The sequence below is a fragment of the Filicampus tigris genome, chromosome 7, assembly GCF_054856515.1.
Source record: "Filicampus tigris isolate MCC_2025a chromosome 7, RoL_Ftig_1.0, whole genome shotgun sequence".
NCBI classification, from domain to species: Eukaryota; Metazoa; Chordata; class Actinopteri; order Syngnathiformes; family Syngnathidae; genus Filicampus; species Filicampus tigris.
In genome coordinates, this window is record NC_141223.1 from 16,782,898 (window position 1) to 16,809,849 (window position 26,952).

Genomic DNA, 26,952 nt, shown 5'->3' on the forward strand with positions numbered 1-26,952 from the left:
CAGTCATCAAAGATGATATGCCAACAATAAACCCACTCATTGATATTTAAAGGCACTAGGAAACTAGTCAAGTTAAAAAAGAAAGCATTCGATAAATGATGCAATAGATGGAGATGTGGTTTACAGCACATCTGCAGAAGCACGGCTGATGCTCATTCAAACAACAGGATGTGTCTGATCTTAATCTTTAAATCATAAATGTGCACAGTTGAAATGGGTACATCAGTCACCAGTCTTTCTAAGTGTTTTTTTCCTCAAATTTATTTTGTATTTCCCATGTTTTGTTCGCCTTATTGTCACCACCAAATGAATAGTACAGAACACATGAATAATTACCAACGCAGATAAGTTCTCTCTAGCACATACTCATGCATTATGAACATGGAGAATCCGGTTACACACCATCACCGAACACCATTATAAACTTTGGCGGACCCTTGGGAATCACATTCCGTGTTCTCATCTCACTTTCAGCGACTGAGTGCTTCTCACTTTCATACATTAAACAGTCATGCAGGCTCAGACCAAACAGTTCTGAATGAACATAGCCTACTGCAGCAGACTGTGTTGATTGGAAACTTATTGACAATGCACCTGTTTTGGTTTTTGGAATTATTGATTTTTGTGCTGTGTAAACAACCTGGACTGATGTCTGGTAAGAGCAATAACTATTATTAAAATTATGTTTATTCAATATCACTTAACCCTTGTCTAATTGTGTTGGGGTCGAAAACGACCTGTTTTTCGAGTTAATTCTGGGGTCAGTCTGAACCCAACACAAGACAAGGATTAAGCTATTTTAGCAAGTAACATTTCATATGTGTTTGTGTCTAATATTTTGAAGCCAGTGCAGATCAGTCCCAGATCAAACTTGTTGGGTGTCCAGAGGGAACATACTTCTCCCAGCAACATTGCTTAGAGTGCCCCTCGGGTCATTTGTAAGCCACCAACCCAATAAAAAGAAAATATGCAGTTAAAATGCAATTTTTGTACATGCTAAAAGATTAATGATATATGCGTGCTCCACAGTTGTCCTGGAAATGTATCTGCGGCTCAGCGATGTGGCTTGGGAACATTCAATCCATACACAGGGAAAAGCAGGATCGGTGACTGCAAGGTAAACCAAATATCTAAAAAGTCCAACGATCTTATATTTCATTGATTGAGTTGCCTTTAGCCACAATGAATAAATCGTGAATTCATATTGTTTTTATATGGTTCAGCACTGTCTCTACCAAGAGTGGGAATGATAATCGTTTTTTCGATGCATCGTTCAACGTATTAAAAATATTCTAATTCGATTTATAGGTATTAATAATCAATATTTAAAGTTGAAATACAAAAACTAAAAGCATGCAAAGTGATTAAGTGCATTTGTACGCCAGATGTCTGTGCTATGCTAAGCTAATACGTGACAAGATGGCGGAACAAGCAAAACCTCATACGAGCGCAGTGAAGTCAAAGTGTGAAGTATAAATCATTGCTCTTCCTTGAGTTTTATTGTTTTTAAAAAGGTACGAGTGTTTTGCATGGACTATAAAATGTAAGCCGATGTAGTGAAGCATCGGGATTGAATCGAATCGTGGGCCTCTGAATTGGAATCGGATCGAATCGTGAAGTACCCATCGATTCCCACCCCTGGTCTCCACACTGTGTGAAGTGTGAGTCCCACTCCAACACATAGCAAAGGTTCACTATGGGCCTTGTCAAGATTGTGATTTTTGTTCGTCATTATTTGTCCATCCGCATTTTTGTCCTGCCGGAACAAATAGTTGTAGGCCGGTCCACCTATTTTTAAACGGGCTTCCGTTTGTGTTTTCATCTACTTAATTTACTGTGAGGTCCGTGTGGACTTGACCAGGGGTCAGTTTCACAAAGCAGGTTTAGTGAAAACTCAAAGTCTGAGTTTTCCGTTTCAAAAAGGTAGGTAACTCAAAACAGAGAAAGAGGGGTAACTCTAGCCGGTTTCAGAGAGAGCGGTACCTTAAGCTCTCGGTCAGTTACCACAGTAACAGACTCTCTGAACCTAACCTAGTCGGGATCAAGTGAGTTTTTCTTTGTCTCCGGCCTCTATCAAAGCCATGCACTCCATTGCATTTCCTCATTCATTACGAATGCTGGCTCTGGAACCGGATACTCAAGAGTTTCCTATCTCAGAGTAGATCGACTCAGACTTCAGGATTAGACTCAGAGTTTGTTGAACCTGCTGTGTGAAGGTTAGTTATGATTACTCAGATGGACGGAAATCCAATTCCATCCGTCTGTTTTTTTTTTTTTTTTTAAGTTACCCGTCTATCGTCTAAAGTCACCATAATGGGTGTCAGTCATAGACGGGATAGCCTGGCGGTCCGTCGGTCAGACATAACGCCCACCTCTGTATACACACACATATACTCTTAGGCATTAAGATGTACTGTAGAATACCAATGGTGTTTGTGTCTTCTATTATGAATGAGAGATTGTATTATGTCACGACTTCCTGTGGTGTGTTGCAGCCTTGTTTTCCAGGTCTGATCACGTCTGAGGACAGAGTGGACTGCAGGCTTTGCCCAGCAGGTTTCTCCTGCTTTCCAGCCAATGGCAGCATCTTCTTATGTCCTCCTGGGGAACATTCTCCTGAAGGGATTCTCCAGTGTCTAACATGTCCTATAGGCTCCATTTGCTCATTTGGATTTGCACACAAAGTAAGAGATGATTATTGTGTCTTGTTACATGCATTATTAACTGACAGTAATTTCATGTCTAACAGTGTGGGCCCGGAAAAGAGCCAAACCTCCATCACACAGAGTGTAATGACTGTCCCCCAGGCTTCTACTCCAGTGCATGCACCATCTACTGCCTTCAATGTCCTGCAGGTTTGGAAAAAATACCACAATGTATATGAGTAGTAGTGAGCTATAATAGCCACACGCAAGTAAAGTGTACTTTATGAAAGTGACTTCCACAGGAAGTTACTGTCCAGACAGTGCGATGTCTCAGCCGCTCACTTGTCCACCTGGATCAACTTCCACACTCGGCCAGACTTCATGCCACATATGTAATGATACTTCCGCAATGTGCGGGGGAGCCATGCCGTCACTCTGGAGGCAGTCAGACCAAAGGTCAAGTCAACCCATTACATGTAGACCAGGCACATACAAACACCCACAGGAGGATTCAATCTGTATTGTGTGTCCATTAGGTTAGTGTTCATCACTTTCATAACACTATACATTAATGTCCATTTCTCTTGGAAGTGAGACAATAATATCCATATGTCTGCAATTTATAGAAAGTATGTATATTTTTCAATATAGGTCATTACTGTGAAGGGGGTGTAGCTAAACCTTGTCCTGCAGGGAGCTATGGCCCCAAAGAAGGTCTCCAGAGGCTGACAGACTGCACAGTTTGTCCTGCAGGTAGCAGACTTACATACCATTGTTGATTGATTATCAAGGTAACTACCTCAGCCAATTGTAGTTATGGTCAGTTTAATGACAATTTAAATTAATATTGCCACAAAACGTTTTGGAGCTGTTTAGCAATGTTAAAAGATGAAGTGTAAATTTGTGTGTATTCAAGAGATACTTACACGATAGTGCTGGTTTTCAGTCTTAACAGAGGCCTAGTAAGCTCTTTGTGTTGTGGTCGAAATCCTCTACGTGTTCTATGGAAAAGATGTAGATGTAAATGACACAAAAAGTTAAGATCTGTTACGTTAAAATTGGAAATACAGTATTCCGTCAAAATGAGTGTCTTAGCACCTGCCCAATCTTAAGGCAACATAATCACAATAACAATTCATTTTGAATCTCTCACAATCTTAGTTAGGCAATTGTGGGCTAGTGGTTAGCAGTACTGGTAAGTTTCCTCACGTGGGTTTGATTCTCGGCTCAGGCCATCCTGTGTGAAGTTTGCGTGTTCTTCCCATGCTTGCATAGGTTTTCTCCTTGTACCCGACTGCCTCTCACAATTCAAAAACATACTCTGCTCTGCTTCTTGACCAAAGTTAGCTAGGAAAGATTTCATATCATCCATGACCCTCTGAGCATAAGCACTATAGAAAATCATGGATGGATCATCTTATTTAATTAAAAAGTTCTGTTTCTCCAAGTATAGTATACTATTGATAATGAATTATTTTGTGTGCAAAACCCACCAAATATTTTCTGTAGCTGCAGTCAAATCCCATACTAATATGAAATAATCCATTACTTTATCCAGTCACATGGCTACTTGCAGTACATATTATGTCCTGTTATAAGTGTTATTTTCCTATTCACAAATATTTGTCTGTAGGGTTTTACTGCCCGGAAGGGACTTCAGGTCGACCCTCCCCTCAATTCTTGTGCCCACCGGGTTTCTATTGTGAGGAGGGCACAGCTACCCCTAACGGGTCACCTTGCCCTGCTGGAACAGCAGGAGAACAAGTGGGTCAGACAAGTAGGGCAGCTTGCAAAAGATGCAGCGAAGGATGGTTCTGTCCTGCAGGTAAGTTCAGAGTGATCTCACTGGCAGGAGAAATACACAAAACAAAACAGCACTGTAATTAAATTCTACCCCTGTGCAGGAGAAAAAGTAATGTTATGGCTTAAAATGCTCCAGTGCGATGCTGTGTGTTTCTATTGACAGGCTCCTCAGCTCCTGGCTTGCCTTGCGCTCGTGGAAGGTTCTGTCCTGCTGGCACGCTGGAGGAAGTCACGTGTCCCAGAGGCACCTTCACCCGTCATCAAGGAGCAATAAGTTGGTTTATATGCCATCCTCTAACACAAATACATAATGAAATATTGATAACCTTTTCCGATACACGGACATGAATTCCTTAAACAGGAAGCTCATGTTTGCCCTTTAAGAATGTGTTGCAGTTTCTTGAGACGTAAGCACAGTTATTTTTAGAAAATGATGATAGTCCATGTCAGGGGCGGAGCCAGTACGTGGCTAATGGGTGGGCCTGGAAAAATCAGGATGGGCCTGAATATTTCTCTCACTTCGCACAATCCTCCTGTCCTGACACATCATATAATATGAAGTTCAAATCTTCCTTAGACAACCACAATAATGCCATTCTTAATATTCAATAAAATAAATAAAAAAACACACAAGGAATCAGAAATTCAAAAATAATTCAATAATAATTACAAATTTTAAAGTATATATATTTTTTCATGAATCTCACTGGGTGGGCAGTCTGTCAATCTGGGTGGGCATGTGCCCACCCATAGCTCCGTCCCTGGTCCATATATTGATGACGAATCGTGAGGTAAATCTGAATTGACAGATGGCCACAAAGAGGGCAGAGAAGGCTTACTTTATACAGAAATATGGTAAATGCCAGATATACCAGGAATTGTATGGAAAAAATAAGAGTAAAGAAAATAATAGAATGAAATAACATCAAATTAGTTCAAATGTGTAAACTACTTTCATGTAAATAATAAGCAAACTTCATAATGTATCATTCTCAATACAAGCGTGGATAATTATGCAGACAACACCTACGGTGAATCCACTGATAGCGTGTCCATACACTGAAAATGTGCTCCTCCTCTAGGTTCGAAGGACTGTCTCAAATGCCCGGCTGGTTTCTATTGCCCTGAGGGGACAAGTGACCCTGTGCCGTGTCTGCCGGGCTCATTTAATCCCTTGGAGGGTCAGGCCGAGTTGGTTGACTGCAGAGAGTGCTATGCGGGGAAGGCCTGCACTCAGGTTGCTTTGACGGCTCCAGATGTGGACTGCATGCACGGGTGAGGAACGTCCACACGTTACTGTTGTCAAAATACAATAAAAAGATACTTTACAAAATATTGATACTTACACGCCGTATCCGAATACTAATGATAATACTAATATGTCATGGTATCGAAACTACGGTGCCCGTGCCCGCAGCGACCATCGCGCGCACTCTGCAAGCAGCGCAGCCTATCCAGCAGTCAGGAGAGCCCTCACTGCGACCTCATTTGCAGTTCCACGTTTTACTGCTGCTAATTATGGCCAGTTCAGTGATGGCAGGAGGGACAGACCAGCCAGCCTTGTTCATGTTAATAGAAATATTTTTTATGCTGGTTTAAAGTATTTGTCTTTTTTTTAATCCCTGCAGTATCGAAAATAGTATCAAGTATTTTACTGGGTATTGATATCGAATTTGAAATTTTAATTTTCTGTGTTATCTGTGGGATTTCTTACCTGTAGCAAATGGACATACACCCTAAACAATATATAGGAACTGTATTCGAACTTGTACTGAATCTCATGAAATGTCCATTCTTTTCATATACGCATTATAGCAATTTGTTTGTAATTTCTATTTTTTCTGTTTTGTTTGTTTTAATTGCAATAGGTTTGTATGTCCTCCTGGTTCATCTAAACCCAATGGCCCAAGCAATGCATGTCCTCCAGGGACATTGAGCAACCGCACGGACCTCACAGATCGTTCACAATGCCAGCAGTGTCCGGCCCGATACGCTTGTCTTCGAGGTTCGTTGCTCCTGTTTGTTGTTGTAAAAAATGGTCGATACGTTAATATGGTTACATTTGGCTTCCTTTTATGATTCACAATGACCAATGACAGCTGTTTTATACAGGTACATGAATTACATACTGTATATATAATGTACGTGAGAGGTCCTTTATTTATTGAAAAAAACATCTTATTATGTTTTTGTTCATTCTTTCTCAATATTCTATCCCTCGCTTTGATTCTTAGGGACAGGTGGTATCCACAGACCACCTCTCTCCTGCTCTGTAGGCCATTATTGTCCACCTGGCACCAAGTTCCCCACCCAGTACAAATGTCCCGTGGGCACTTGGAGTGGTCAGAGTGGATTAGAAGCTGAAAGCGAATGCCAGCCATGCCCACAGGGCTGGTACTGTTTGGTGGGATCAGGAGCGCCATCGGGCCGATGTAGCTCTGGGCACTACTGTCCTGAAGGTACACAGAAATAGAAGCTGTTATTGTATGATCTCAAAGCTGTAAAAATATTCAAGATGGATCATGTAAAATATGACATTTTTCAAGGAACTAAATGCATGAGGCATTTATGTGCAAACAGCTGTGTTGATGCTGCATCCTCAGGGACCGCATATGGTGGCCAGTTTCCTTGCCCTGCAGGTACATACAGCATCCTCATGGGCAATAGGCAGAAAGAAGATTGCCTGCCTTGCCCTGAGGGCTCATATTGTCTCGAAGGCACCTCCAAACCTGCCCCCTGCCCCCTGTAAGCACAAACTCTACATTAAATATCCAAGAGATTTGTTTAGTATTTACACTCCCATCCTGCCTTTCTCCAGCTCAACATTTCGCCGTCTGAAAGGAGGTCAGACACTGGAGGACTGCTCTACTTGCCCCGCCGGTTATTTCTGCTCCCACTCAGCCACTGTTAACCCCAAAGTATGCGGAGCCGGCAGCTACTCTGTAAGGGCCATCGCCCACCATCTATTGTGACTGGTCAACTGATCAGTAAGAAGCTGATCATGTTTGTAGTCTCATCTTGACGGTGCTATTTTTTACATTTTCAGCCCCCACGGTGATACGTCTCGTATTAGTCACCTCCTATCTTTCAAGCAGAGGAACAATCATTATTATACGAACCTCGACAATCCATTCTGTGACGCTGGCTGACTCTTCCAAGTTCTAATTTTAAAACTAAGTTTACCATAAGTTGTTCCAAAGTTCAAACTGTCACCATCATTAAATCTCTATGAAACATGCAGGCATTTATGTCCTAGCGAGTCCTACTAGTCCAAACACAGTATTCTGATTAATATTACATTTGTGAAATACGAATTAAGCAGCAAAATCCACTGTTTTGGCACTTGCTGTCAGCTGAAAATGACATCACAGTGCCTGCATAGAAGATATTACTGTAAATTATATATGTGACTTGACTTCCACTTTAAGATTACACTGGGGAGCAATGCTGTTATTTTTAGTTTTCAAAGCTTGTCACTATTTGTTTTATTTACATACTGTTCATACACATTTATTTCCAGAGGTGGGCATCGTCTATCCGTCACTAAGTTGTTGTCGGTATTTATTGAAGTTTGCGGTCGGAATTGTTGACAGAAGCCAGTTTAAAATCAGAGGCAGACAGGCCTATATATAATTTTTTTCCCCCCGAAAAAAGGCAAATAACGGAAGGGAAGAGTCTCCACGCTGCAGACGGATGACAAATAACGGATGCTCAATTTTTAGCAAAATGCCCAGCTCTGGCATTTACAGAACGATTTAGAACTGTAAACGTACATGTATGTACCTTAACAGATTCTTTCCTAACAGTGCTTTTTAACATGGCAGCAACTTTGCTGATTAAAACGGAACAGAACCGAGAGAAAATAAATGGTATCTTCATTTCACTTCCCGCTTTCGCCTCCAACGTCTCACCAGTCACCATAGATTCATTGATGCTAAGCTTGCGTGCAGCAGCGCAGTTTCTTTCCTGCAAAGCAAGATCGATGGCCTTCAACTTAAAACTCGCATCACACAAACTCCTTCATGTGGGTTCCATGATGAAGTGGCGAGGAATTGAAAATAATTAACTGTTTGCAATTTGTCATCAGTGTTCTATCTGCGAAACAAAAATTTGCGTCTTCTTCTTTGCATTGATTTTTTTCTTAGTTTTGATATTAATTCCTGTTAGAGCGCACTTAACGGTGGAAGAAAAATCCACAGAATAGCCACACCTTTATATAAGCCGCATGATTCAAAACCTAGGAAAAAAGTAGCGGCTTATAGTCCAGAAAACACGGTATTATCCTTTTTTTTTTTTTTTAATAATGTTTTCAGAGATTTGTTCCTACATACAGTACATGATGTCTGTTTAAAATAGTATTTATGAATATATGCAAAAACAGAGTTCTACATAGAAAGAATTGTGCAGATATTGGGCCCTAACTGGTGCCTCTGGACTTGGTGTAAAAACGGCCGTAACTTAATTTTCGTGCCAGCGCAAGTCTAGTCTAGCATGTAAGTTGGGCCGTGTTGCTCTCATCTCATGCCAGCGCACGAAGCAACCTCGTCCCCGACGCAATTGATAATTTTGTGACAGAAAATAGTGCTTGGCGTAAAAGCCACCTCATCATTTTCATGGGACAATGGTTTGGTTCAGCATTTTTGTGAATTTGGCGCGCTACGCCTTATAGGACGTTTCTGCTTTGCACACCAGTGCATCTGCAAATTGGGTAAAAAAAAAAGTACTCGATTTTAGACTCTCTAAAAGCAAATTACTTTGAGGCATATTTTGACAGAACATTTGAGTTGAACTCCAAATTGTATAAATTATAGTTGTTGTTTCTGCTGTAGTTGTCCAGTGTTGGATAATGTATGATTTCTTCAACCTTCCATTTTCCTCTCCTCCCTTTGCCTTTTAAGTTTGCATCTTGTGGTGTACCTCCTCCATATCGGTGGATATCTTTAACATCAACAACTTGCTGAATCTTCCTCCATAACCTTCCGTGTGTGTTTGTGTATGGGTGTGTGTGTGTGTGTGTGTGTGTAGGATGAAGGTGCTGCAAAGTGTTCTCCATGCTTGCCGGGCCACTTCTGCAGTAACGAGACCACAAGTGAGGAAGCCATGCTAAGTGTCATGGTGTGCCCCCCGGGCTTTCTCTGCTCTCAGGGCTTAGCTCGAGACCCTCGTCGCTTGGCCACCCTTTGTCCTCGTGGCTTCTACTGCCCTGGAGGAGGCATTGTGAGTTTCATAAGTGAAAAGTCAGTCTTATTATTGCTTCTTGAGAGGTCTTGGCACATTTCCTTGCAGGATCCCAACCCCATTCCCTGCCCCAATGGTACCTACAGTGAATATCCTGGTTCAAGCGAGATCACTGAGTGTGTCCCGTGTCCTGCGGGAAAGTACTGTTATTCTGAGCAACCTGAGGAGCACCCCATCACCACACCTGTAAGAGTGCAGCGATGCATGTTTCACTACCTAGACCAGAGATGGGCAACTGGCGTTCCACGCTCTGAAGTGGCCCTTTGATTAATTTTGAAAATAACATTTTAAAAGTAAAACTTGCTATTTGGGGTGGGGGCGATTATAACATATTTCCTCTACTACAGTGAACCCCAGAATATTTGCGGATCCTCACCATTCACAGATTTTATTTTCAATATCTAATAATTGGGGTTTACAAAAATTGCATTTCAGTGGGCATCATTTATACACAGAGATTTTTGTTATCCACGAGCCGGCCCTGTCCGTACCCCCCTTTTATAGAATCAATCTCACTCTCTCTCTCTTTCTCTTTATCTATCTATTTATCTATCTATCGATCCATATATTTTTTGCTGCGCATATAGTGTCGATCACTACTCGTCAATGATTCATGGTGCCCTTTACAACCCATGACTGTTTAATTAACTGTGGAAGAGGTGTACTCTCACATTCCCATGACGTTTGTTCATTTAGCGTGTCTTTAGCGCAGTTTTTTTTTAGCATGTTTCACAGTCTACCTGACCTATTCCTATATTGCAGACTGGCATTTGCCCTGATGGGTATTACTGCCCTACCGGGACTGGATACCTGTATTCCAACCCCTGCCAAGCTGGACAATACAGGAGCACAGCATCTGGTCACAGTGGAGAGGCGTGTATTTCATGCCCGTCCAGGCACTACTGTGACAGACCAGGAGTGCACACACCCTCTGTCTGCCCTCAGGTGGCAATATACACCATTTTATAGACTGACACAGGATTTCCAACAGTGCATGCAGCGTCTCTTTATTAGTGCCTATCTATCATTGCCTTTATAGGGGTTTTACTGTCCAGAAGGATCCTCCACTCCCCAGACTTGTCCTGAAGGAAGCTATGGCTCACGCTCAGCTCTCAGTGATGAGTCGGAGTGTTCTTTTTGTGGTGCAGGTTGGCACTGCAGTGGTGTGGGCCTGACAGAGCCCTCTGGCATATGCAAAAGTGGATTCTACTGCAAAGAAGGAGCCAAGTCTGCAGTATGTAACAACTGTGTAATACGATTTTTACAGGAATAAGGACCTCACATTAAATCCCAATGTGGGACTGAAATGTAATTCTTCATTTTATTGCCATTTTCAGAATTGGTAAGAGACTGGATACCAGAGCTGGGTATATTACGAAAATTTGTCGGTCCGAATTTATCGCCATCCGTCAAATAGTAATCGCCTATAGGTCGGTCCGACTATCATTTTAAATGGGCTTCTGTTGACCGTCGACCAACTTCATCTTCCACCCTGCTGAGCAAAATTTGAAACACTAGACTCACCGTTTCATGGAAGCCTCACCGCGGCCGGATTAAATATATCTCCTTTTAAGACCCAGAAGCTGTCAAAAAGCCACACCATGGCCAACGGGAAATGGAAGCCTCACCGCGGCCATCGACGATAGACGATGACATTGATGGAAAAAATGTGCTTCTGTCTATGCTTAGTCCATCTATTTTTTTTTAATAAGTTTCCCGTCTATCGTTTATCACCTACAAAATGGGTGTGCATCATAGGCGTATAGATGTCCGTCAGATTCGTGGAATTCCCAGCTCTGCTGTATACAGTAATAATACTAGTTCATTACTTCTGGCTTGCCTTGACACACTATATAGGCGGGAATATTGAGACACACCTCTAAACTAATTATTAAATCTGTCAGGGGTTTTCCTAAACTCCTTAGATTCCTTAAAGTCCCTGTAAAGTAAAAACAAAGTCTAAATTTGACACAGCGGACATTGTTAGTTTGTCATCTTATGTCTTAATATGTTTAGGACAATTACATGCTTCCAACATTGTGGGAAGAATCAGAGGGAGGTCGCTTTTGTCTCCAAGCATGACTGTGCCCCAGTGCACAAATCAAGGTCCATACAGGCATAATTGGGGGAGTTTCGGATGGAAGCGCTTCAGAACACCAAAATCAACCCCTCAATCGAATGCCTTTGGGACATCAGGTCTACCATCATTGACCTCGTAAATCTATTTGGATGAATGGAGAATAATTTTCACAGACACACTCTAACATCTGGCAGAATGTCTTGTGAGAAGAGTAAAACCATTTATAGCTGCAAAGAAGGGACTGATCTCTATTATGTTCTTTAACTTCCACTTCCTGTTGGTTTGTTTTACACAAACACATGTTCTTCATGTCGTCCACTTGGACATCTTTTGTTGTGTCTAGACTCCAGTGGACGGAAATACAGGTGGTTTGTGCCCTCCAGGAAGTTACTGTCCATCAGCTTCCTCCTCGCCTATTCCATGTCCCCCTGGAACTTTCAGCAACAGTACTGGTCTGGGCAGACCTCAAGATTGTGTCAGTTGTCCACCAGGGTAACATCACCTTACAGTAAAAAACAAACAAAGAAAGAAAGAAGCAAACAAACAAACACAAGCTCTAATACCTTGTGGTTCTCTCCCTGTAAGATTTTATTGTCTAGGTTCCAACAACACTTCCCCTTCAGGCCCCTGCTCTCCTGGATATTACTGCACTGGCGGTTCAGCTTCTCCTATTCAGCATGAAGCAGAGCAGGGTCACTACACATTGGAAGGAGCAGTCCGGCCAGAGCCTTGTCCTATTGCAACTTTCCAGCCAGTATGAACAAAAACTGAGGTTGTGCTGATGCAGAATTAATATATAATTACCTTATTCAGGGTTGTTTTCTCTTATCCTCCAAAGCGTCAAGGTGCACAATCATGTGTGCAGTGTCAAGGAGGTCAACTGTGCAACCAGACAGGCTTGTCCTTGCCACCACAATGCCCAAAGGGATATTACTGCCCTCCAGCATCTTCTGTTGCCTACCCCTGTCCTACAGTTAGTTGAGTGCATAATGCATTCACTGGATATAAAAAGATTACAACCCCCCCCTGTTCAAATGCCAGGTTTTGAGATGGAAAAAAATTAGACCTAGTTCAACCTTAGTGTCATCGGACCGTAAGAAAATCTCCCAAATACATGTGGGGAAAAGTGTTATAGTTCGATAAAACAAGGGTTGACATTTTTTTACCGTAATTCCTAAAAGTATGTTAGGCACAAATAACACTGCTCATCACCAAAAGAACACCATACCTACAGTGAAATATTGTGTGTGGCAGCATCATGCTTTGGGGCTCAATATTTTTCTTTAGCTGGAATTTAGTCCTCACACAAGGTGGAGGGAATTATGAACAGTTCAACATAGCAAGTAGTGTTAGCACAAAACCTTCAGTCTTCTGATAGGAGGAAAGGAAAGGAAAAGCCTACTAGAACATCTGAAATTTAATTGGGGTGAATCAGAGGCACTTTAAATAGTGTCAGATGTGCTCTGACCCCGATTTAGCACGTGTTTGAATGTGATTGATTAATTCTGAACATAGCCACATCCCAGTTAAAAGAGGGTGTGCACAATTGTGCAACCACCTTATTTCAGTCATTTAGTTTTACTTATCCTTTCCAAAAGATGAAAACAATTTCATTGATCTGAACAGGTCACAAAAAAACTGGCATCTGGCCAGGGGTGTTTAGACTTTTTATATCCACTAGATGTGTATGACTGGGGAAACTGATCTTTTTTTAATGTAAATAATAAGTAATGTGATATTTCAGGGGTGGTATTCGCATGAGCCCGGTGGTGAAGATGTGCAGCATTGTCGGCCATGTGAGGCAGGATGGTTTTGCAGTAAAGCTGGCCTCTCTAACCCCGAGGGCCTCTGTGACCCTGGGCATTACTGCATCTCGGCAGTTTCCACAGCCTCTCCAGTAAGACTGGCTGATAAGATGACTCAAGCTGTCTGTATACTCATCCTACATAACTGTTATCATGTGGTCAATTCTGAGTGATATTCTATGATGTTAGATGATTGACTTGTGGTTTTATTTAGTGATCGTGATTGTTGCGAAGTAATCTACATAAATGTACAGATTAAGGGAAGGCATTAAAAAATTAAAATATATGTTTGTATTATATATAGGATGTATATTGAACACGTGAGTGCATCGAATCAAATTATTCCATTTTGAAATATATCAAAATCAAAATAGGTATCGAGTCATCTTTTATTTTACTGGAGAGCTATATCTTGGAAAGAAATAGCACATTTATAGTGCTGACAACTTTATTCAAATGTATGTGAAATATCAACAAAAAAGTAATTGTATCATTCCCTCTTGAAATGTGTATGTGTATATATCCGGCAAATCCGGCCCCAGCCTTCCTGTGTGGAGTTTGCATGTTCTCCCCGAGCCTGCGTGGGTTTCTCCGGGTACTCCGGTTTCCTCCCACATTCCAAAAACATGCATGATAGGTTAATTGAACACTCTAAATTGCCCCTAGGTGTGATTGTGAGTGTGAACGTTTGTTTGTCTCTGTGTGCCCTGCAATTGGCTGGCAACCAGTTCAGGGTGTCTCCCGTCTACTGCCCGAAGACAGCTGGAATAGGCTCCAGCACGCCTGCGACCCTTGTGAGGATAAGCGGATTGGATAATGTTTGGATGGATGGATATATATATAAATAATCTTAGTGCATAGGTTTGCATTATTTGATCCTAATTGTGCACATTGTGCATTGTGATAAGTGGCTTGTTTGAATTGATGATGACTATACAGTTTATTCCTTCAGATTGCTGTGGACTCTGGGGGAGTGTGTCCCGCAGGCTATGTTTGCCCCAGAGGGACCAAACACCCTCTGCAGCACCCCTGTCCTGTTGGGACTTGGAGTAATACTGTGGGGGCCCAAAACTTGTCATACTGCCTGCCCTGCCCCCCTGGACTATACTGTAACACAACTGGAATAATACAACCTTCAGGGACATGTCAACCAGGTGATGTACTCACTTCATAACAGCATAGCATACCTGTATAAGTATCATACATTACTAAAACAATCTACAACTACGATACTTTTTATCATTTCATTTGTATCCATTTTGGATTATAAAAATCCTTGAAATTATAACTCATTAACATTTGAATACCATGATACTTCTAAAGAACCAGAATAAAAAAAAAGTTCAATTAAAAGCTCTTCTTGCTGATAAGCTTTCTTTTCTTTCTTTCTTATAAAGCTAATTTTATGTCGTGCTCGATGTGTTATGCTTATTTAAAGAGATTAAAGTGACCAATGAAGGTTAGCCATCATTCTTGTTAATTGTTTTAAATCCCTAAATCTGTCCTACTCTGTTTTTTAGGGTTTTATTGTTCAGGGGGCGCAATGTCTCCAAAGCCTTCCGACGGCATTTGTCCCATTGGGCACTATTGTCTCATGGGTTCAGCCTCCCCTACACCATGCCCCGACGGTACCTACACAAACACAACAGGTACTGATGAAATTAGATCAAACATGGTATGGAATAGAGATAGAAGTTTTTCAATTCTGTTTCTATTTGAAGGTGCAGAAGCATGCAGAGAGTGCCCCCCTGGGAGCTACTGTTTATCAGGAGAGGGCATCCAACGCTGCCCATTAGGCCACTATTGTCTTGCGGGGGGCATCCTGCCCTGCCCTCCTGGCACATACAACCCTCAGTTGGGATTCAGCCAAGTGGAGCAGTGCCTCATTTGTCCAGCAGGTGAGAGCATTGTCTCATGCTTGTCATCACTTCGCTAAGACAACAGTGAAAAGAAGTCACTCAATACATGTAAATCTAGAGCAGTGCTGTTTTGAGTTGATTCAACTGCATCTCTAATGAGTCTTTCAAATGATTTTATTTTTTAGTTTATTGTGACGTTCTGTTTTTGTTTTCAAATGCTTGATAACAGGCTTTTACTGTGAGGACTGGGGTCTCTCTGAGCCCACTGGGCCCTGCCAGGCTGGTTATTACTGCATGGCAGGTAATTCAAGTTACATCACTCCATCAGACTGATGAACTGAATCACAAATCTAAACATACACAATTTTAAAGGTGTAAACTTCCCAAACCCGGATGGAAATTACAGCACTGGAGTTGGAGGAGCGTGTCCAAAGGGAAGATACTGTCCTGAGGGGACCAGTCTACCGCTACCCTGTCCTCTTGGAACTTACTCAAACCGGTCAGGGAACAAGAATATGACACATCTCTTAGAAACTAAACATTTTGCATTACCACATTTATTTGTGTGTGCTTTTAGTCTCTATGTGACAGATATTACTGGCTGCAGCCCGTGTCCAGCAGGTCAATTCTGTGCTACTGAAGGTCTGAGTCAACCATCGGGAAAATGTCAGACAGGATTTTACTGTCCAGGTGGAGACTCAGCAGCCACAGGTAGCATGTAATGCTAAATTAATGCTTCCTTTTCCTACAGACATCCATCAACGACAAAAGTGTTTTTCATATATTAGTATTAAGCTTTTCATCTAATTGGAATTTTAAAAAAGCTCGGAAAAACACCTACTCACCCTTAAAAACCAGTGGGCATTCATTTGTCAGTATGACCGTCAGTAGGGACTTACCTGACTAAATCCACCTCCTAATACCACCACTTTCAGGTATAGAAACCAGGCTCCGTGGAGTCATGCCATGAGCCTTATGTGCACCCATCTGCCACCCTATTGGTTGGAGGTTCCTGACTAGCATCCATAAACCTATGCCGTGAAAAAGTGAGGTGCGGTGGTGTGTGTCAAAATTGGAGAGGCCTTTGGAGCTACAGCTACAGGCCATTGCTGACACACAGCCTGTTTCATCTGACCAAGCCTACAAATCTCCTCAAGGGATGATCATGTGTCCTGTAAGAAGTGCATTAAAAACAATGCGGGATAGCTACTTTCCTACAGCTAATGTAGAATATAGTTGTAGTTACATGCGCCATAACTACTGGTTCAGAAGGCACTGGACAAATTAGATTGACATGACAGATTAGATCTTGGACTCGATCTAAAATCCTGATTCCTTTGCCGTGACGGCAGTGATTGACTTCCTAATGGATTGCAATATTATCACAATAATATCAAAATTACAATCTTTGTAATTTTCCGAAACCAGAAAAACGTCATAGTCCAACAAATGAAAAATACAATGTGATCAATCCATACACCATACGCTGCTCAAAGCGTTTCACAAAGTCTGACAGTCACTTATTTGAGGACTTATCTATTGAATTGGCGAGAACAGTGGCAACTGCTGCTTCTAACTAGCTAATTAATTTTTTCTTTTTAGTTTAAAATGGCTTACTTTAACCTGTAGTGCTTTGTAGCCGCAGGTAGAATCTGGATCGTTTTTCTGCGCCTGTTGGTGTTGTAAATAATAAATAATGTTGCCATGGAACAGCATCCTATAGCTAAGGTAGCTCGGGGCGGTGCCCCTCTTCTGGGCGCTCTGGTCTCTCACTCGAGTGGGAGACCGGCAGCCAACTAGCGACGGAGGTGTTGATACACTGCCAAGGTGGGATTCATTGACCGTATTGTTGAACAGTTTATTTAATGCTCATTAGCTGGCTAACATTCCCATACACGCGCATACACTTCTGGGTGTATCGCTCAAAGGACGCGCCTGCCGCCACATGACGCATGCACACTCTGCACATACAGTACTGTACCTACATCACACATATTGAGCTCCCCATTCAAGTGACAATACATACAACAAAATTATAAGATTCGTCCGAAAATTGTGATTCAGTGATTGCTAGGGATGTAAAGACGGATGTAATCGGACATCGATTCGATCATTTGATTAATCTGTTCTTAACCCCCAGGAGGGCAAGGAAAAACTAAAACAACCCCATCTGGGGAAAAGTGAGAAACCTTGAGATGGGGGAAATCCCCCTTCCAGGATGATCAGGCTGTAATGGATGCCAAGAGGGCAACATTGAACACACATTATAGTACTATACAGTGTTTGTTAAAGTGATCCGAAAGTTAATCAAATGAAGTGCTGCAGGAAGATGATATCGATAAAGTGAGCAGGGGCCCAATGGTCGTCAATGTAGAAATCTCCATAACAGCGCCTCCGAGGATGTGGTCAGCCTCCAATCTTGTAGCAGTCAGTTGGATCGAAACAGCAGCCTCCAATTCGGTCGTCATCACCAAATTCCCAAGCCTGGGAAAAGGGGGCAGAAAAAGAATAGAAGCGTCAGTAAAGAGGCCAAAACAAACAGTTCAACTAAATGCAGAATCGTACAAATAATTCTTAAGTCGTGTTTTAAACATTTCTACTTTGGTAGTGCCTCTAATATCCGCCGGTAGAGCATTCCAAAGCATCGGTGCCCGAAAAGAAAATGCTCTAGAGCCTGCGAACTTCTTTTTGGCTCTCGGCATCACTAAAAGGCCGGCATTTTGTGACCAATGGTTTCGGATCGGAACTTACGGCATCACTAAGTCGACGAGATGGGAAGGTGCTAAGCCGTGCAGTATTTTAACTAAGTAGCAAAACCTTGAAATCACATCTCAAGTGGACTGGGAGCCAATGCAAATTGGCTAATATCGGAGTAATATTATCGAACTTTCTCGTCCTTGTCAAGAGTCTTGCTGCGGCATTGATGATGATGATGTTGTTTACATATGTATTTATACACTACAATATACAATACAATTTTATTTATGTAGCGCATTTCATAACAGCCAGAGCTGTAACAAAGCACTTTACAAACAATACAATAAATAAAAAAAGCAATAAAAGGCTGTGATACACATATTAATAGATATAGATATAAATAAATAATGTATAAAATATGAATAAAAATATAAATAAAACCAAGAAATTAACATAAAACACTATGTAATTCATATTCACAGCACTAAAGTAATAAATTAACATAAAACACTATATAATTCATATTCACAGCACTCTACTCACAAATTGAATAAAATGACTAATTTATATGTGGAGAAAAATACCCCAAATAGGCATTACAAAAACAGATGCTGACAAATGCAGGCAATGTGAATGTGTGATGGTGTTTTGTAGAATGTGATACATGGATTAATCGGGCTTTATCACAATATTCATCATAATAATGGCTTAACAGTCATGATCGCAGCAATTTGCCGCATCTAATTGCTTTTCCCTCCGCAGGCTCGGAGGCAGGTCTTTGCCCACCCGCTCATTACTGCCTGGAAGGCAGTACAAGCCCAGCATCCTGCCCGGCTGGATCCTACACAAACCTCACAGGACAGTCGGTGTGTTCACCCTGCCCTGCTGGCTACTACTGCCCGGAGAAGACAAACGACTTTGCCAAGTTTCCGTGCCCGCCAGGGTTCTATTGTCCAGACGGTAGGCTCACATGAAAACCTCTTTGTGCTCCTGCTTGGCATATTTGCTCACTGGAAGCTTCATGCCAATATGTCTTGCAATTACAATCAAATTTTGTTCAAAAGCACAAACTTTTTTTGACCGTGACACAGACTTCACTCACTCACTCACTCACTCACTCACTCACTCACTCACTCACTCAGTCACTCACTCACTCACTCACTCACTCACTCACTCACTCACTCACTCACTCACTCACTCACTCACTCACTCACTCACAAGTAACACTTCTTATCCAAATGGAATAATGCTATTCCACTTTCCTGTGACGTATATACCATTATTACCTCTGCCACCAAGATAATGTCAGACAAATCTTCTGCTAGGACTCCTCTTTGAATATTAAAAACATAAAATATGCATCATTTAGTGAATTTGTTGGATACTTATTACTTATTGTACTTTTATTTACACTTGATTGTGTATTCTATGGTTTATGAGACACTCTTACATGTTGTTTTTGTACAATTACAGTATTGTTCTGATTAAGGAGGATCCTACAACTCATTCACTGCCAGACATTTCCAGACCCTCTTTTACCCTATTGTTTGAAAAAAAATGGAAAACGTATAAATAAGTTCCTGTGATTGAATGGCTGGACTGTGAAAAGACAAGTAAATTCATCAATGGCAATGAATGAGTTCATCTTGCTTTAAATCCAAATAAAGTTGTGAGTCAAGAAGTAGCAAAATTGACAGTTTTGAATAATGACCTCAATTTCGTAGTCAATAATGCATGAACTTCAACGACAAAAACATTTAGTGCTGAGCCAAATTTGGATTGTTTGGCCTTGGGGGAATTGTGCATTCTGTTCTAGACAGATTTTTAGAGGTAGATTTTTTTTATACAACACTCGCAGTAGAAATCACTTATATTAAGGACTTGGACTTAATGCTGTGTCTGGTGAGTACAAGTAGAAAATACCACAATTAAACAGTCTTAAATGTATTGTACTTATTGTAGGTACAAGGCATGCCACTCAGTACCCGTGTCCTCGTGGCTACTACAACCCCGAGCATATGACCCAAAGTCTGGACAGCTGCCTTCCTTGCCCCCCTGGACACTACTGTGAGAAGGAGAGGCTGACTAATGTGTCTGGAAAATGCAAAGCTGGTCAGTGAAGAGTTTGCTGTTGTTGTTTTTGAGCTCCACTAAAAAAAAAGTCATTTATCATTGTAAGTGCACAGACTTCTATTTCGTGCACAGTCTTCTATTTCTAGGCACAGCTAAAATAGTCTGGCAGATTAAAGGAACGGTGGGGCCACGATGGCCATGTTTTCACTAACAAGTCCATTTTATATATTTTTTGATCAGGAAAATGGAAAGAGTTGTCATTTTCTATTTTATCAATAGATTTGGGAGAAATTAGGAAATAAGTGACTCCATGAATAACACCTCTTGTTAATGAGGAGAATGGCCGCGCCCCGTACCGTTCTATCCTTGTTCGGTCGGAGTCACTGGGGGAACAGATTCCAAACTCTCCATTGGAAATTACTGTACTTTCATTGCTTATAATGTCCAAAAACTGTGATCAATTGGCACCAAAATGTATGTGGACATTCTTACTAAAAATCTTTACTAAAGGGGGATAAAGATCCATGCTTGCCTGATTGCTTGCCCACTGCCAGTCGCCGTCTGCCTCCCGAGAGTTGACACAAGTTTAGCGTCGCTAAATGTCCGAAATATAAACCAGTCGGGGTTCGGGTGCGCATTCATGCTCTTGTCCGCTTCAGCCTGTGTAAGTGGAGAAGCGATCGCCATAGTATTTTTGATTTTGTGGAGTCATTATGATGATATCACATTTTATGTCAATAAATCCAAAGTATTGTGAAGAACACTTTTACTCTTTCACAGGTTGAAGTAGACAAGATTAGTAATGTGCATTCGCATTTTGGTGGCGATCGGTCGCCGTTGTAGACAACAGTACTGACAAAGTGAGCAATATTGCCACGCTTGGCTCCCTCCCGTGACGTGGACAGCTGAGACCGAAAACATAACATAAGCCATGCCCCAAAAAGGGGCGGGGAAATTTGTCGTAAACCTAATCACAATAAAAGCCCTCAAATCACTACAGAGTCTTTTGAGGTGGGCATTTTAGTACTGATGTCATTTTTACAAGCAAACCTATTATATAAGTCACAATGTTAAACTCATCCAAGTGTCCCTTTAAGCATTAAGCTACTGCACAAAGAGCCTCCTCATTCAAGACTGTTAAGTCAGCTCAGGTCAATTTTATTTGTATAGCACCAATTCACGACAAAGTTGATTTTCAAAGCACTTTATGGAGCAGGATAAAACCACACTGTTCACACACTCTTCTTCTTCACTGAGACCATCCAAACATGAACATGAATAAGCACTAAGGGACAGTCTAAAACGCTTAATTTAGATAAGCTTAATGTTAATGTTAGAATTAATTAGAGCATAAGTAGGGATGAGCATGTGAATTTTGGTGGCGATTCATAGCGGTTTTCTGACATTAAGCGACATTAAGCTTTTTGTTGCATACATTAACATTTTTGGTTGTCCCAAGCACTAAACAGCAGAGGCAAGGACAAACTCTCTTTAAGAGATACACTTTGAGCAGACCCAAAACTCAATATGGGGTTGGACGCCTGCCTTGACTCTTTAACTAAAAATAAAACAACAGAATTACATATTGTTATTTAAAACAACTACCGGTACCTAACTGCCTCAAAGTCCACTAGCTTAATCCTATTGGATAATGGGAAAGGGCTAATACATTGTATCTGTGTTATTGCTGGCTAATGTAAATTGCAGCTATGTATTCAAACAGGTCTCCTTGATGATAAGCGATCTTCCTAAGCATAAAGTAACGATTGAAGAGAAAATAGTTTCTTGAGTATTGTAACTGCTGACTGTGTTACAGCAGACTTACATTTATCTGTTTTATTTGTTGTGTCTTAGCAGCATCATGCTTGATATTTTCAACACTCTGTCAACTACAACCTTGCGGTTGGACTGCAGTGATGACTAAAATCAGCTAGATGTATGACGGTGAAAAGAAAAGCAAGCTTGATGTTTTGGTGGAGGATTCGGCCAAATTTGCTATAATTGCAGTTCTCTGGACCTCAACTCGCAACCACGGTTATTTCGGGGTGACTGGACACTTTATTCATGGTGAATGGAACTTCAACTAATTTTGCACTGATCGCCGTGAAACACAAAGCAGGGACTTGGCTGATAAATGTGCCAAACAGTTCCACAAGGTGGCAAATGACTGGGTAATTGAAAAAAAGATATCCACCGTAAATACAGATACATACATACAAACAATGGGGGGCTTTGGGGCTTTTCTCAGCAATGTTTAAATGTAATTAGAAATAGATTCATTTGTTCAATTAATTACAGATCATAATTAATTAATCTCTCAATTTTTTAAATCTCTTGACAACACTAATTATCATTAAGATTTCCCTGCCCCGTATCCTTCACTCTCACCCACTGTCACACTCTCTACATGCATTTGTTCCTCACAGGTTGGTTTTGCGTCTCAGCAGCGTGGAACTCACAGCCATTTGACCTGGATAATTATACCAATGCCAACTGTCTGTGCCCCGCCACTGCCACAGGGGGTCGCTGTCAGCCTGGCTTTTACTGCCCCGCAGGTAGCTCGGAGCCCCTTCCTTGTAAGCCTGGAGCCTTCTGTAACATCTCAGGTAATTGGAATATGGCGAACCAAGTCACTCAATTATTTTCAAGATATCACATTTAATGTATGTGGTAGTACAAATGAAAAGTGTTTTCCTCTCCATAATGATAGAAATATTGGATAAAATATGGATTCAATATTAGAAGATGTATCCTCTGGGCGTATTATTGGTATACGTATGACAATCAAATCTGCTGTTGTTGATCAACAGGTTTGGCTTTGCCGATGGGTCCCTGTTCTCCAGGTTATTATTGTGAAGGAGGAGCCACTGAGGCCAAGCCGACAGATGGAGAAGCAGGCAACATCTGTCCAAGTGGAACTTACTGTGGTAAGCACTCATACACTGCCTTGGAACAGTTGTTTCGCTAATTGCCAATAAAAATTTTAAGTGGGCTTATCAAAGTGTCTTCAGTTAATAGAAAAACAAAAATAGTGAGGGAAGGAGACAGCAAATAGAGAGCAAAGTGGAATTTTTTCTTCTCAAATAAAAAGCATATTGCATTTTAACATGAACATAGTCATGCATTTGTATTGTTGTTTGTGCCAATCTGAATTATCCATCCATTATCCAAACCGCTTATCCTCACAAAGGTCCCAGCTGTCTTCTAGTAGTAGTCGGTGCACACCCTGAACTGGTTGCCTGCCAATCACAGGGCACACAGAGACAAACAAACATTCACACTCACGTCCACACCTAGGGGCGATTTGGAGTGTTTGATTAACCGACCATGCATGCTTTCGGAATGTGGGAGGAATCCGGAGTACCCGGAAAACCCATGCAGGCACGGGGAGACCATGCAAACTCCACATAGGTAAGCCGGGGCCGGACTCGAACCCACGACATCTGCACTTTGAGGTGGACGTGCTAACCAGTCGATCACCGTGCCGCCCCAACATGAAAAAATATATGGATATTTTCTTTTTTTTTCCTTCCATTTGTTCATGATAAAGTAGAATTAGGTCACCTAAACCACTGAATGAACAAATCAATTCTCCTAAACAATTCTATTTGCCACCCTACAGTTGAAGGTTCTGGAGAACCACAGTTATGTCCCACTGGTACATTTTCTCCAGTGCCTGGCGTGACCAGCAGGGCCGACTGTCAACCTTGTACCGCAGGGTTCTACTGCAGTAGACCGGGCCTTAGAACACCAACTGGGCCTTGTGATCAAGGTCTGTGTCATGACAGTATAGGGGAACCTCCAAAGTCGAACGCCCCAATAGTGGTACAATTTGAAATTCAACCTTATTTTTCTTTAGAAATTCCCCTAAAAGTCAAATAATACTTCAAACCATCACCATTTGTGACATCAGATAACTCAGCATCTAAAACATTAAACACTGCAAGTGTGTCTTGCTTTTTATATGTTATGTTTTCTAAAAGAAAAACAAAGAAATTATGCATCCATCTTTGATATTGATTATCCTCACTGGGGTTGCAGGTTGCAGTCTATCCCAGTAGACTTCTGGCCAGAGGGACGTAAGCCCAGGACTGCTCACCTGCCACTTGCAGGGCACATACAATCAACAACAATTCACATCGCATAGAACCAGAATTTGAACTTCAGCATAGAATTATTGTATTGACCAGCCAGATATAAAACATTGCCACCAGATGGCAATATGACTCTGAAAACACCTTCCTATTCCCTCTATTAGTTTGTCATGTCTTCAGGGAGCGGTGATTGGGAAGGCAGTTAATAATAATAATTATTATTGTCCATCCATCCATTTTCCATACTGCTTATCCCGTTTGCAGGAAGCTGGAGCCTATCTCAGTTGACTGTAAGAGAAAGGCACATATGCATTGGACTGGTCAATTTAACTGGTGTCACTGAACAGATCGCTTTTGACTTTGGAGGCTCTACCGCTGTATTACAGTTGGACTTTTCACATTAAATTTTGTGTAGTTATGTTGTAACAACAGCTCCCCCGTATTGAGATGTTCGCTTCACAGGTTATTGGTGCCCTCCTGGTCAAATTGTTGCAAAAGCTCTGCCATGTCCACTTGATCATTTTTGCCGAAAGGGTAGTGCAGCTCCAGAGCCCTGTCCATCGGGAACTTATCAGGACAGAGAGAGGCAATCTGTCTGCACTACATGTGAAGCAGGTGAGCCCCATTTCGACTCTCTCAGATAACACAATTCACCCTTTAACAGAATACTTGAACAAGCATCTCTGAAAATGTTTTATTCATTAAAATGTCACGACATGATCCATGTGCTGGGACTAATTCAATTAACTAACCTAATCTATGTCAGTGTTGTTTTGATAATATTCCCGTATGGCCAACGATTATTTAAATGTATTCCCTTTTCTTTTCACAAGGTTACTACTGTGATGTCAGGTTAAGTCCAGCCAATGGCTCCTTGCTTAGGCTCTGCCCGAAAGGACATTATTGCCCTGCAGGCACAAACATGTCCAAGGAGCACCCTTGCCCCGTTGGCTCATTCAACCCCAGAGAGCACACGGACAGCCTTTCAGGATGTATGCCATGTCCTAGTGGACAGTACTGTCCTTCGCCAGGACTTTCAGAGCCGGCAGGTTAGATGAAGGAGTTATGCTGTGATTGCTACTGTACATCGGCATTGCTGTATGGCGATGATGTTGTTTTAGGTTTTTTTTGTTTTGTTTTTTTACCACGCATAGGATCATGCCTTGCTGGCTTTTGGTGCAAAGGTGGAGCATCCTCTCCAACCCCGTTGGGCGGACTTTCTGGTTCAAAATGTCCTCTTGGTCATTACTGTCCAGCAGGTGACTAGATCATACTTTGTACAATGTGCACAATGCCATTGAATATAACGACTTACCATATCTGAAACAAAGTGCTGTACACAAATAAAAAAAAAACCCTAAGATAATACATCAAACATAAGATATAAAACAATTAAAAACAATAAGACAGAATACAAACAAAGAAAAACTCTAAACAGAGTGCCGGGTTGAAAGTCAAGTACTATTTATAGTCACAAAATGGTTTCTTCTTCCTAGAGGGATGTATCAGAAAATAATTAATGCCCTTTTTTATTGTCATTTTTCCCTAAAATTGTGAAAAGTACACCTCTGCATAACATTGTATCCTTTTTGACAACTAAAATAAAGAAATAAATATTAACTTACAACAAACAAGAACTTAACATTGCTTTTTAGTCTGTAACTGAAGATTTGAAGTGCATCAAAAATAAATGAGAGCACCACTGCCACCTACTCTAACTGATGAGCAATAACACTTTTTCTAATATAATCAAAATGGGAGTTAGACGCCGCTTCTTAAGTATTCCAGTTAAGAGGCGAGGAGCAGTATTTTGAGCCAAATAGAGGCAATTACTAGCTGACTCCAAAACAAAGTGCATTGCAGTATTCCAAGCTAGATTCTTTGGTCAAAATTTCTGTCTCGTACCAAAATAACATTACTATACCACTTTTATGGGGGTACCGACTGCAGCGGTAAGCTGCCCAAAGGGTGACGCTGGACACATCAGTTATACAGTAGTCCTTACGCTTTTGAAGTCTCAAATTTTCAGTTCCAGATCCAGGGTTGTCTGATGCAGCGCAGATGTGGCTTGTTTTACTAGCTAATGTAGCCAAATGTATACTGTGTGCAGTTAACATTCTGCTCTTTTCTAGTCAAAGGCCACTACTGTTTTATTCATGCTAATTATCATCTGGTGGCCTAAATTTTCTGACAACATTTATCTTGTAACTTTTAACACTGCTTTCTTCAGATTAATTGGTTTACTCAGAGCGGAGGCACTGACCCTTTCATTTAAAGTGAGGCGTTTTTTTGTTCTTAACTACTGATTTTGGTATACAATTCAGTTGTTTTCTGGCATATTTTCACCTTTGAGTGCAAAAGGTACATACATACACGTTTATGGTGAATTTGTCACCATGACTAGTGAAAAAACATAATGTACTAATTTGTACAGTTTACGTCATTTTCTAGTCTTGTCTTACAGGCACCACTGCTCCAGTGGAATGTCCCATGGGCAGCTGGTCAAACAGCACAGGCCTGCACACACAGGAGGACTGTCAAACCTGTCTTGCGGGATTTTACTGTGACAGAGCTGGGATGACTTCCCCTACTGGGCCCTGCCTTGGAGGGTACTTATACTACATACTCTCATTTGTATAAAGTGTGGCCAAAAAGTCA

General features: G+C 41.4%; 1 protein-coding gene across 1 annotated transcript in view; it reads left to right on the top strand.

Annotated features, from left to right (window-relative positions):
* The first annotated feature begins 2,749 nt into the window (after window positions 1-2,749).
* LOC147144936 (uncharacterized) overlaps window positions 2,750-26,952 on the top strand; it is a 92,008-nt gene continuing 67,805 nt past the window's right edge. Inside the window, exons 1-33 of the mRNA XM_086036500.1 lie at window positions 2,750-2,855; window positions 2,948-3,181; window positions 3,297-3,398; window positions 4,279-4,470; window positions 4,612-4,722; window positions 5,531-5,723; window positions 6,317-6,453; window positions 6,683-6,907; window positions 7,052-7,193; window positions 7,267-7,390; window positions 9,474-9,665; window positions 9,735-9,872; window positions 10,449-10,631; window positions 10,726-10,920; window positions 12,110-12,258; window positions 12,352-12,520; window positions 12,605-12,739; window positions 13,511-13,663; window positions 14,524-14,725; window positions 15,092-15,220; window positions 15,293-15,469; window positions 15,660-15,731; window positions 15,803-15,929; window positions 16,008-16,141; window positions 18,890-19,087; window positions 20,090-20,239; window positions 22,627-22,806; window positions 23,011-23,127; window positions 23,823-23,972; window positions 24,757-24,909; window positions 25,128-25,343; window positions 25,449-25,553; window positions 26,759-26,903. Coding sequence (XP_085892626.1) covers window positions 2,971-3,181; window positions 3,297-3,398; window positions 4,279-4,470; window positions 4,612-4,722; window positions 5,531-5,723; window positions 6,317-6,453; window positions 6,683-6,907; window positions 7,052-7,193; window positions 7,267-7,390; window positions 9,474-9,665; window positions 9,735-9,872; window positions 10,449-10,631; window positions 10,726-10,920; window positions 12,110-12,258; window positions 12,352-12,520; window positions 12,605-12,739; window positions 13,511-13,663; window positions 14,524-14,725; window positions 15,092-15,220; window positions 15,293-15,469; window positions 15,660-15,731; window positions 15,803-15,929; window positions 16,008-16,141; window positions 18,890-19,087; window positions 20,090-20,239; window positions 22,627-22,806; window positions 23,011-23,127; window positions 23,823-23,972; window positions 24,757-24,909; window positions 25,128-25,343; window positions 25,449-25,553; window positions 26,759-26,903 — 5,006 coding nt within the window. The 5' untranslated portion in view covers window positions 2,750-2,855; window positions 2,948-2,970. The remainder of the gene's footprint in view (window positions 2,856-2,947; window positions 3,182-3,296; window positions 3,399-4,278; window positions 4,471-4,611; window positions 4,723-5,530; window positions 5,724-6,316; window positions 6,454-6,682; window positions 6,908-7,051; window positions 7,194-7,266; window positions 7,391-9,473; window positions 9,666-9,734; window positions 9,873-10,448; window positions 10,632-10,725; window positions 10,921-12,109; window positions 12,259-12,351; window positions 12,521-12,604; window positions 12,740-13,510; window positions 13,664-14,523; window positions 14,726-15,091; window positions 15,221-15,292; window positions 15,470-15,659; window positions 15,732-15,802; window positions 15,930-16,007; window positions 16,142-18,889; window positions 19,088-20,089; window positions 20,240-22,626; window positions 22,807-23,010; window positions 23,128-23,822; window positions 23,973-24,756; window positions 24,910-25,127; window positions 25,344-25,448; window positions 25,554-26,758; window positions 26,904-26,952) is intronic.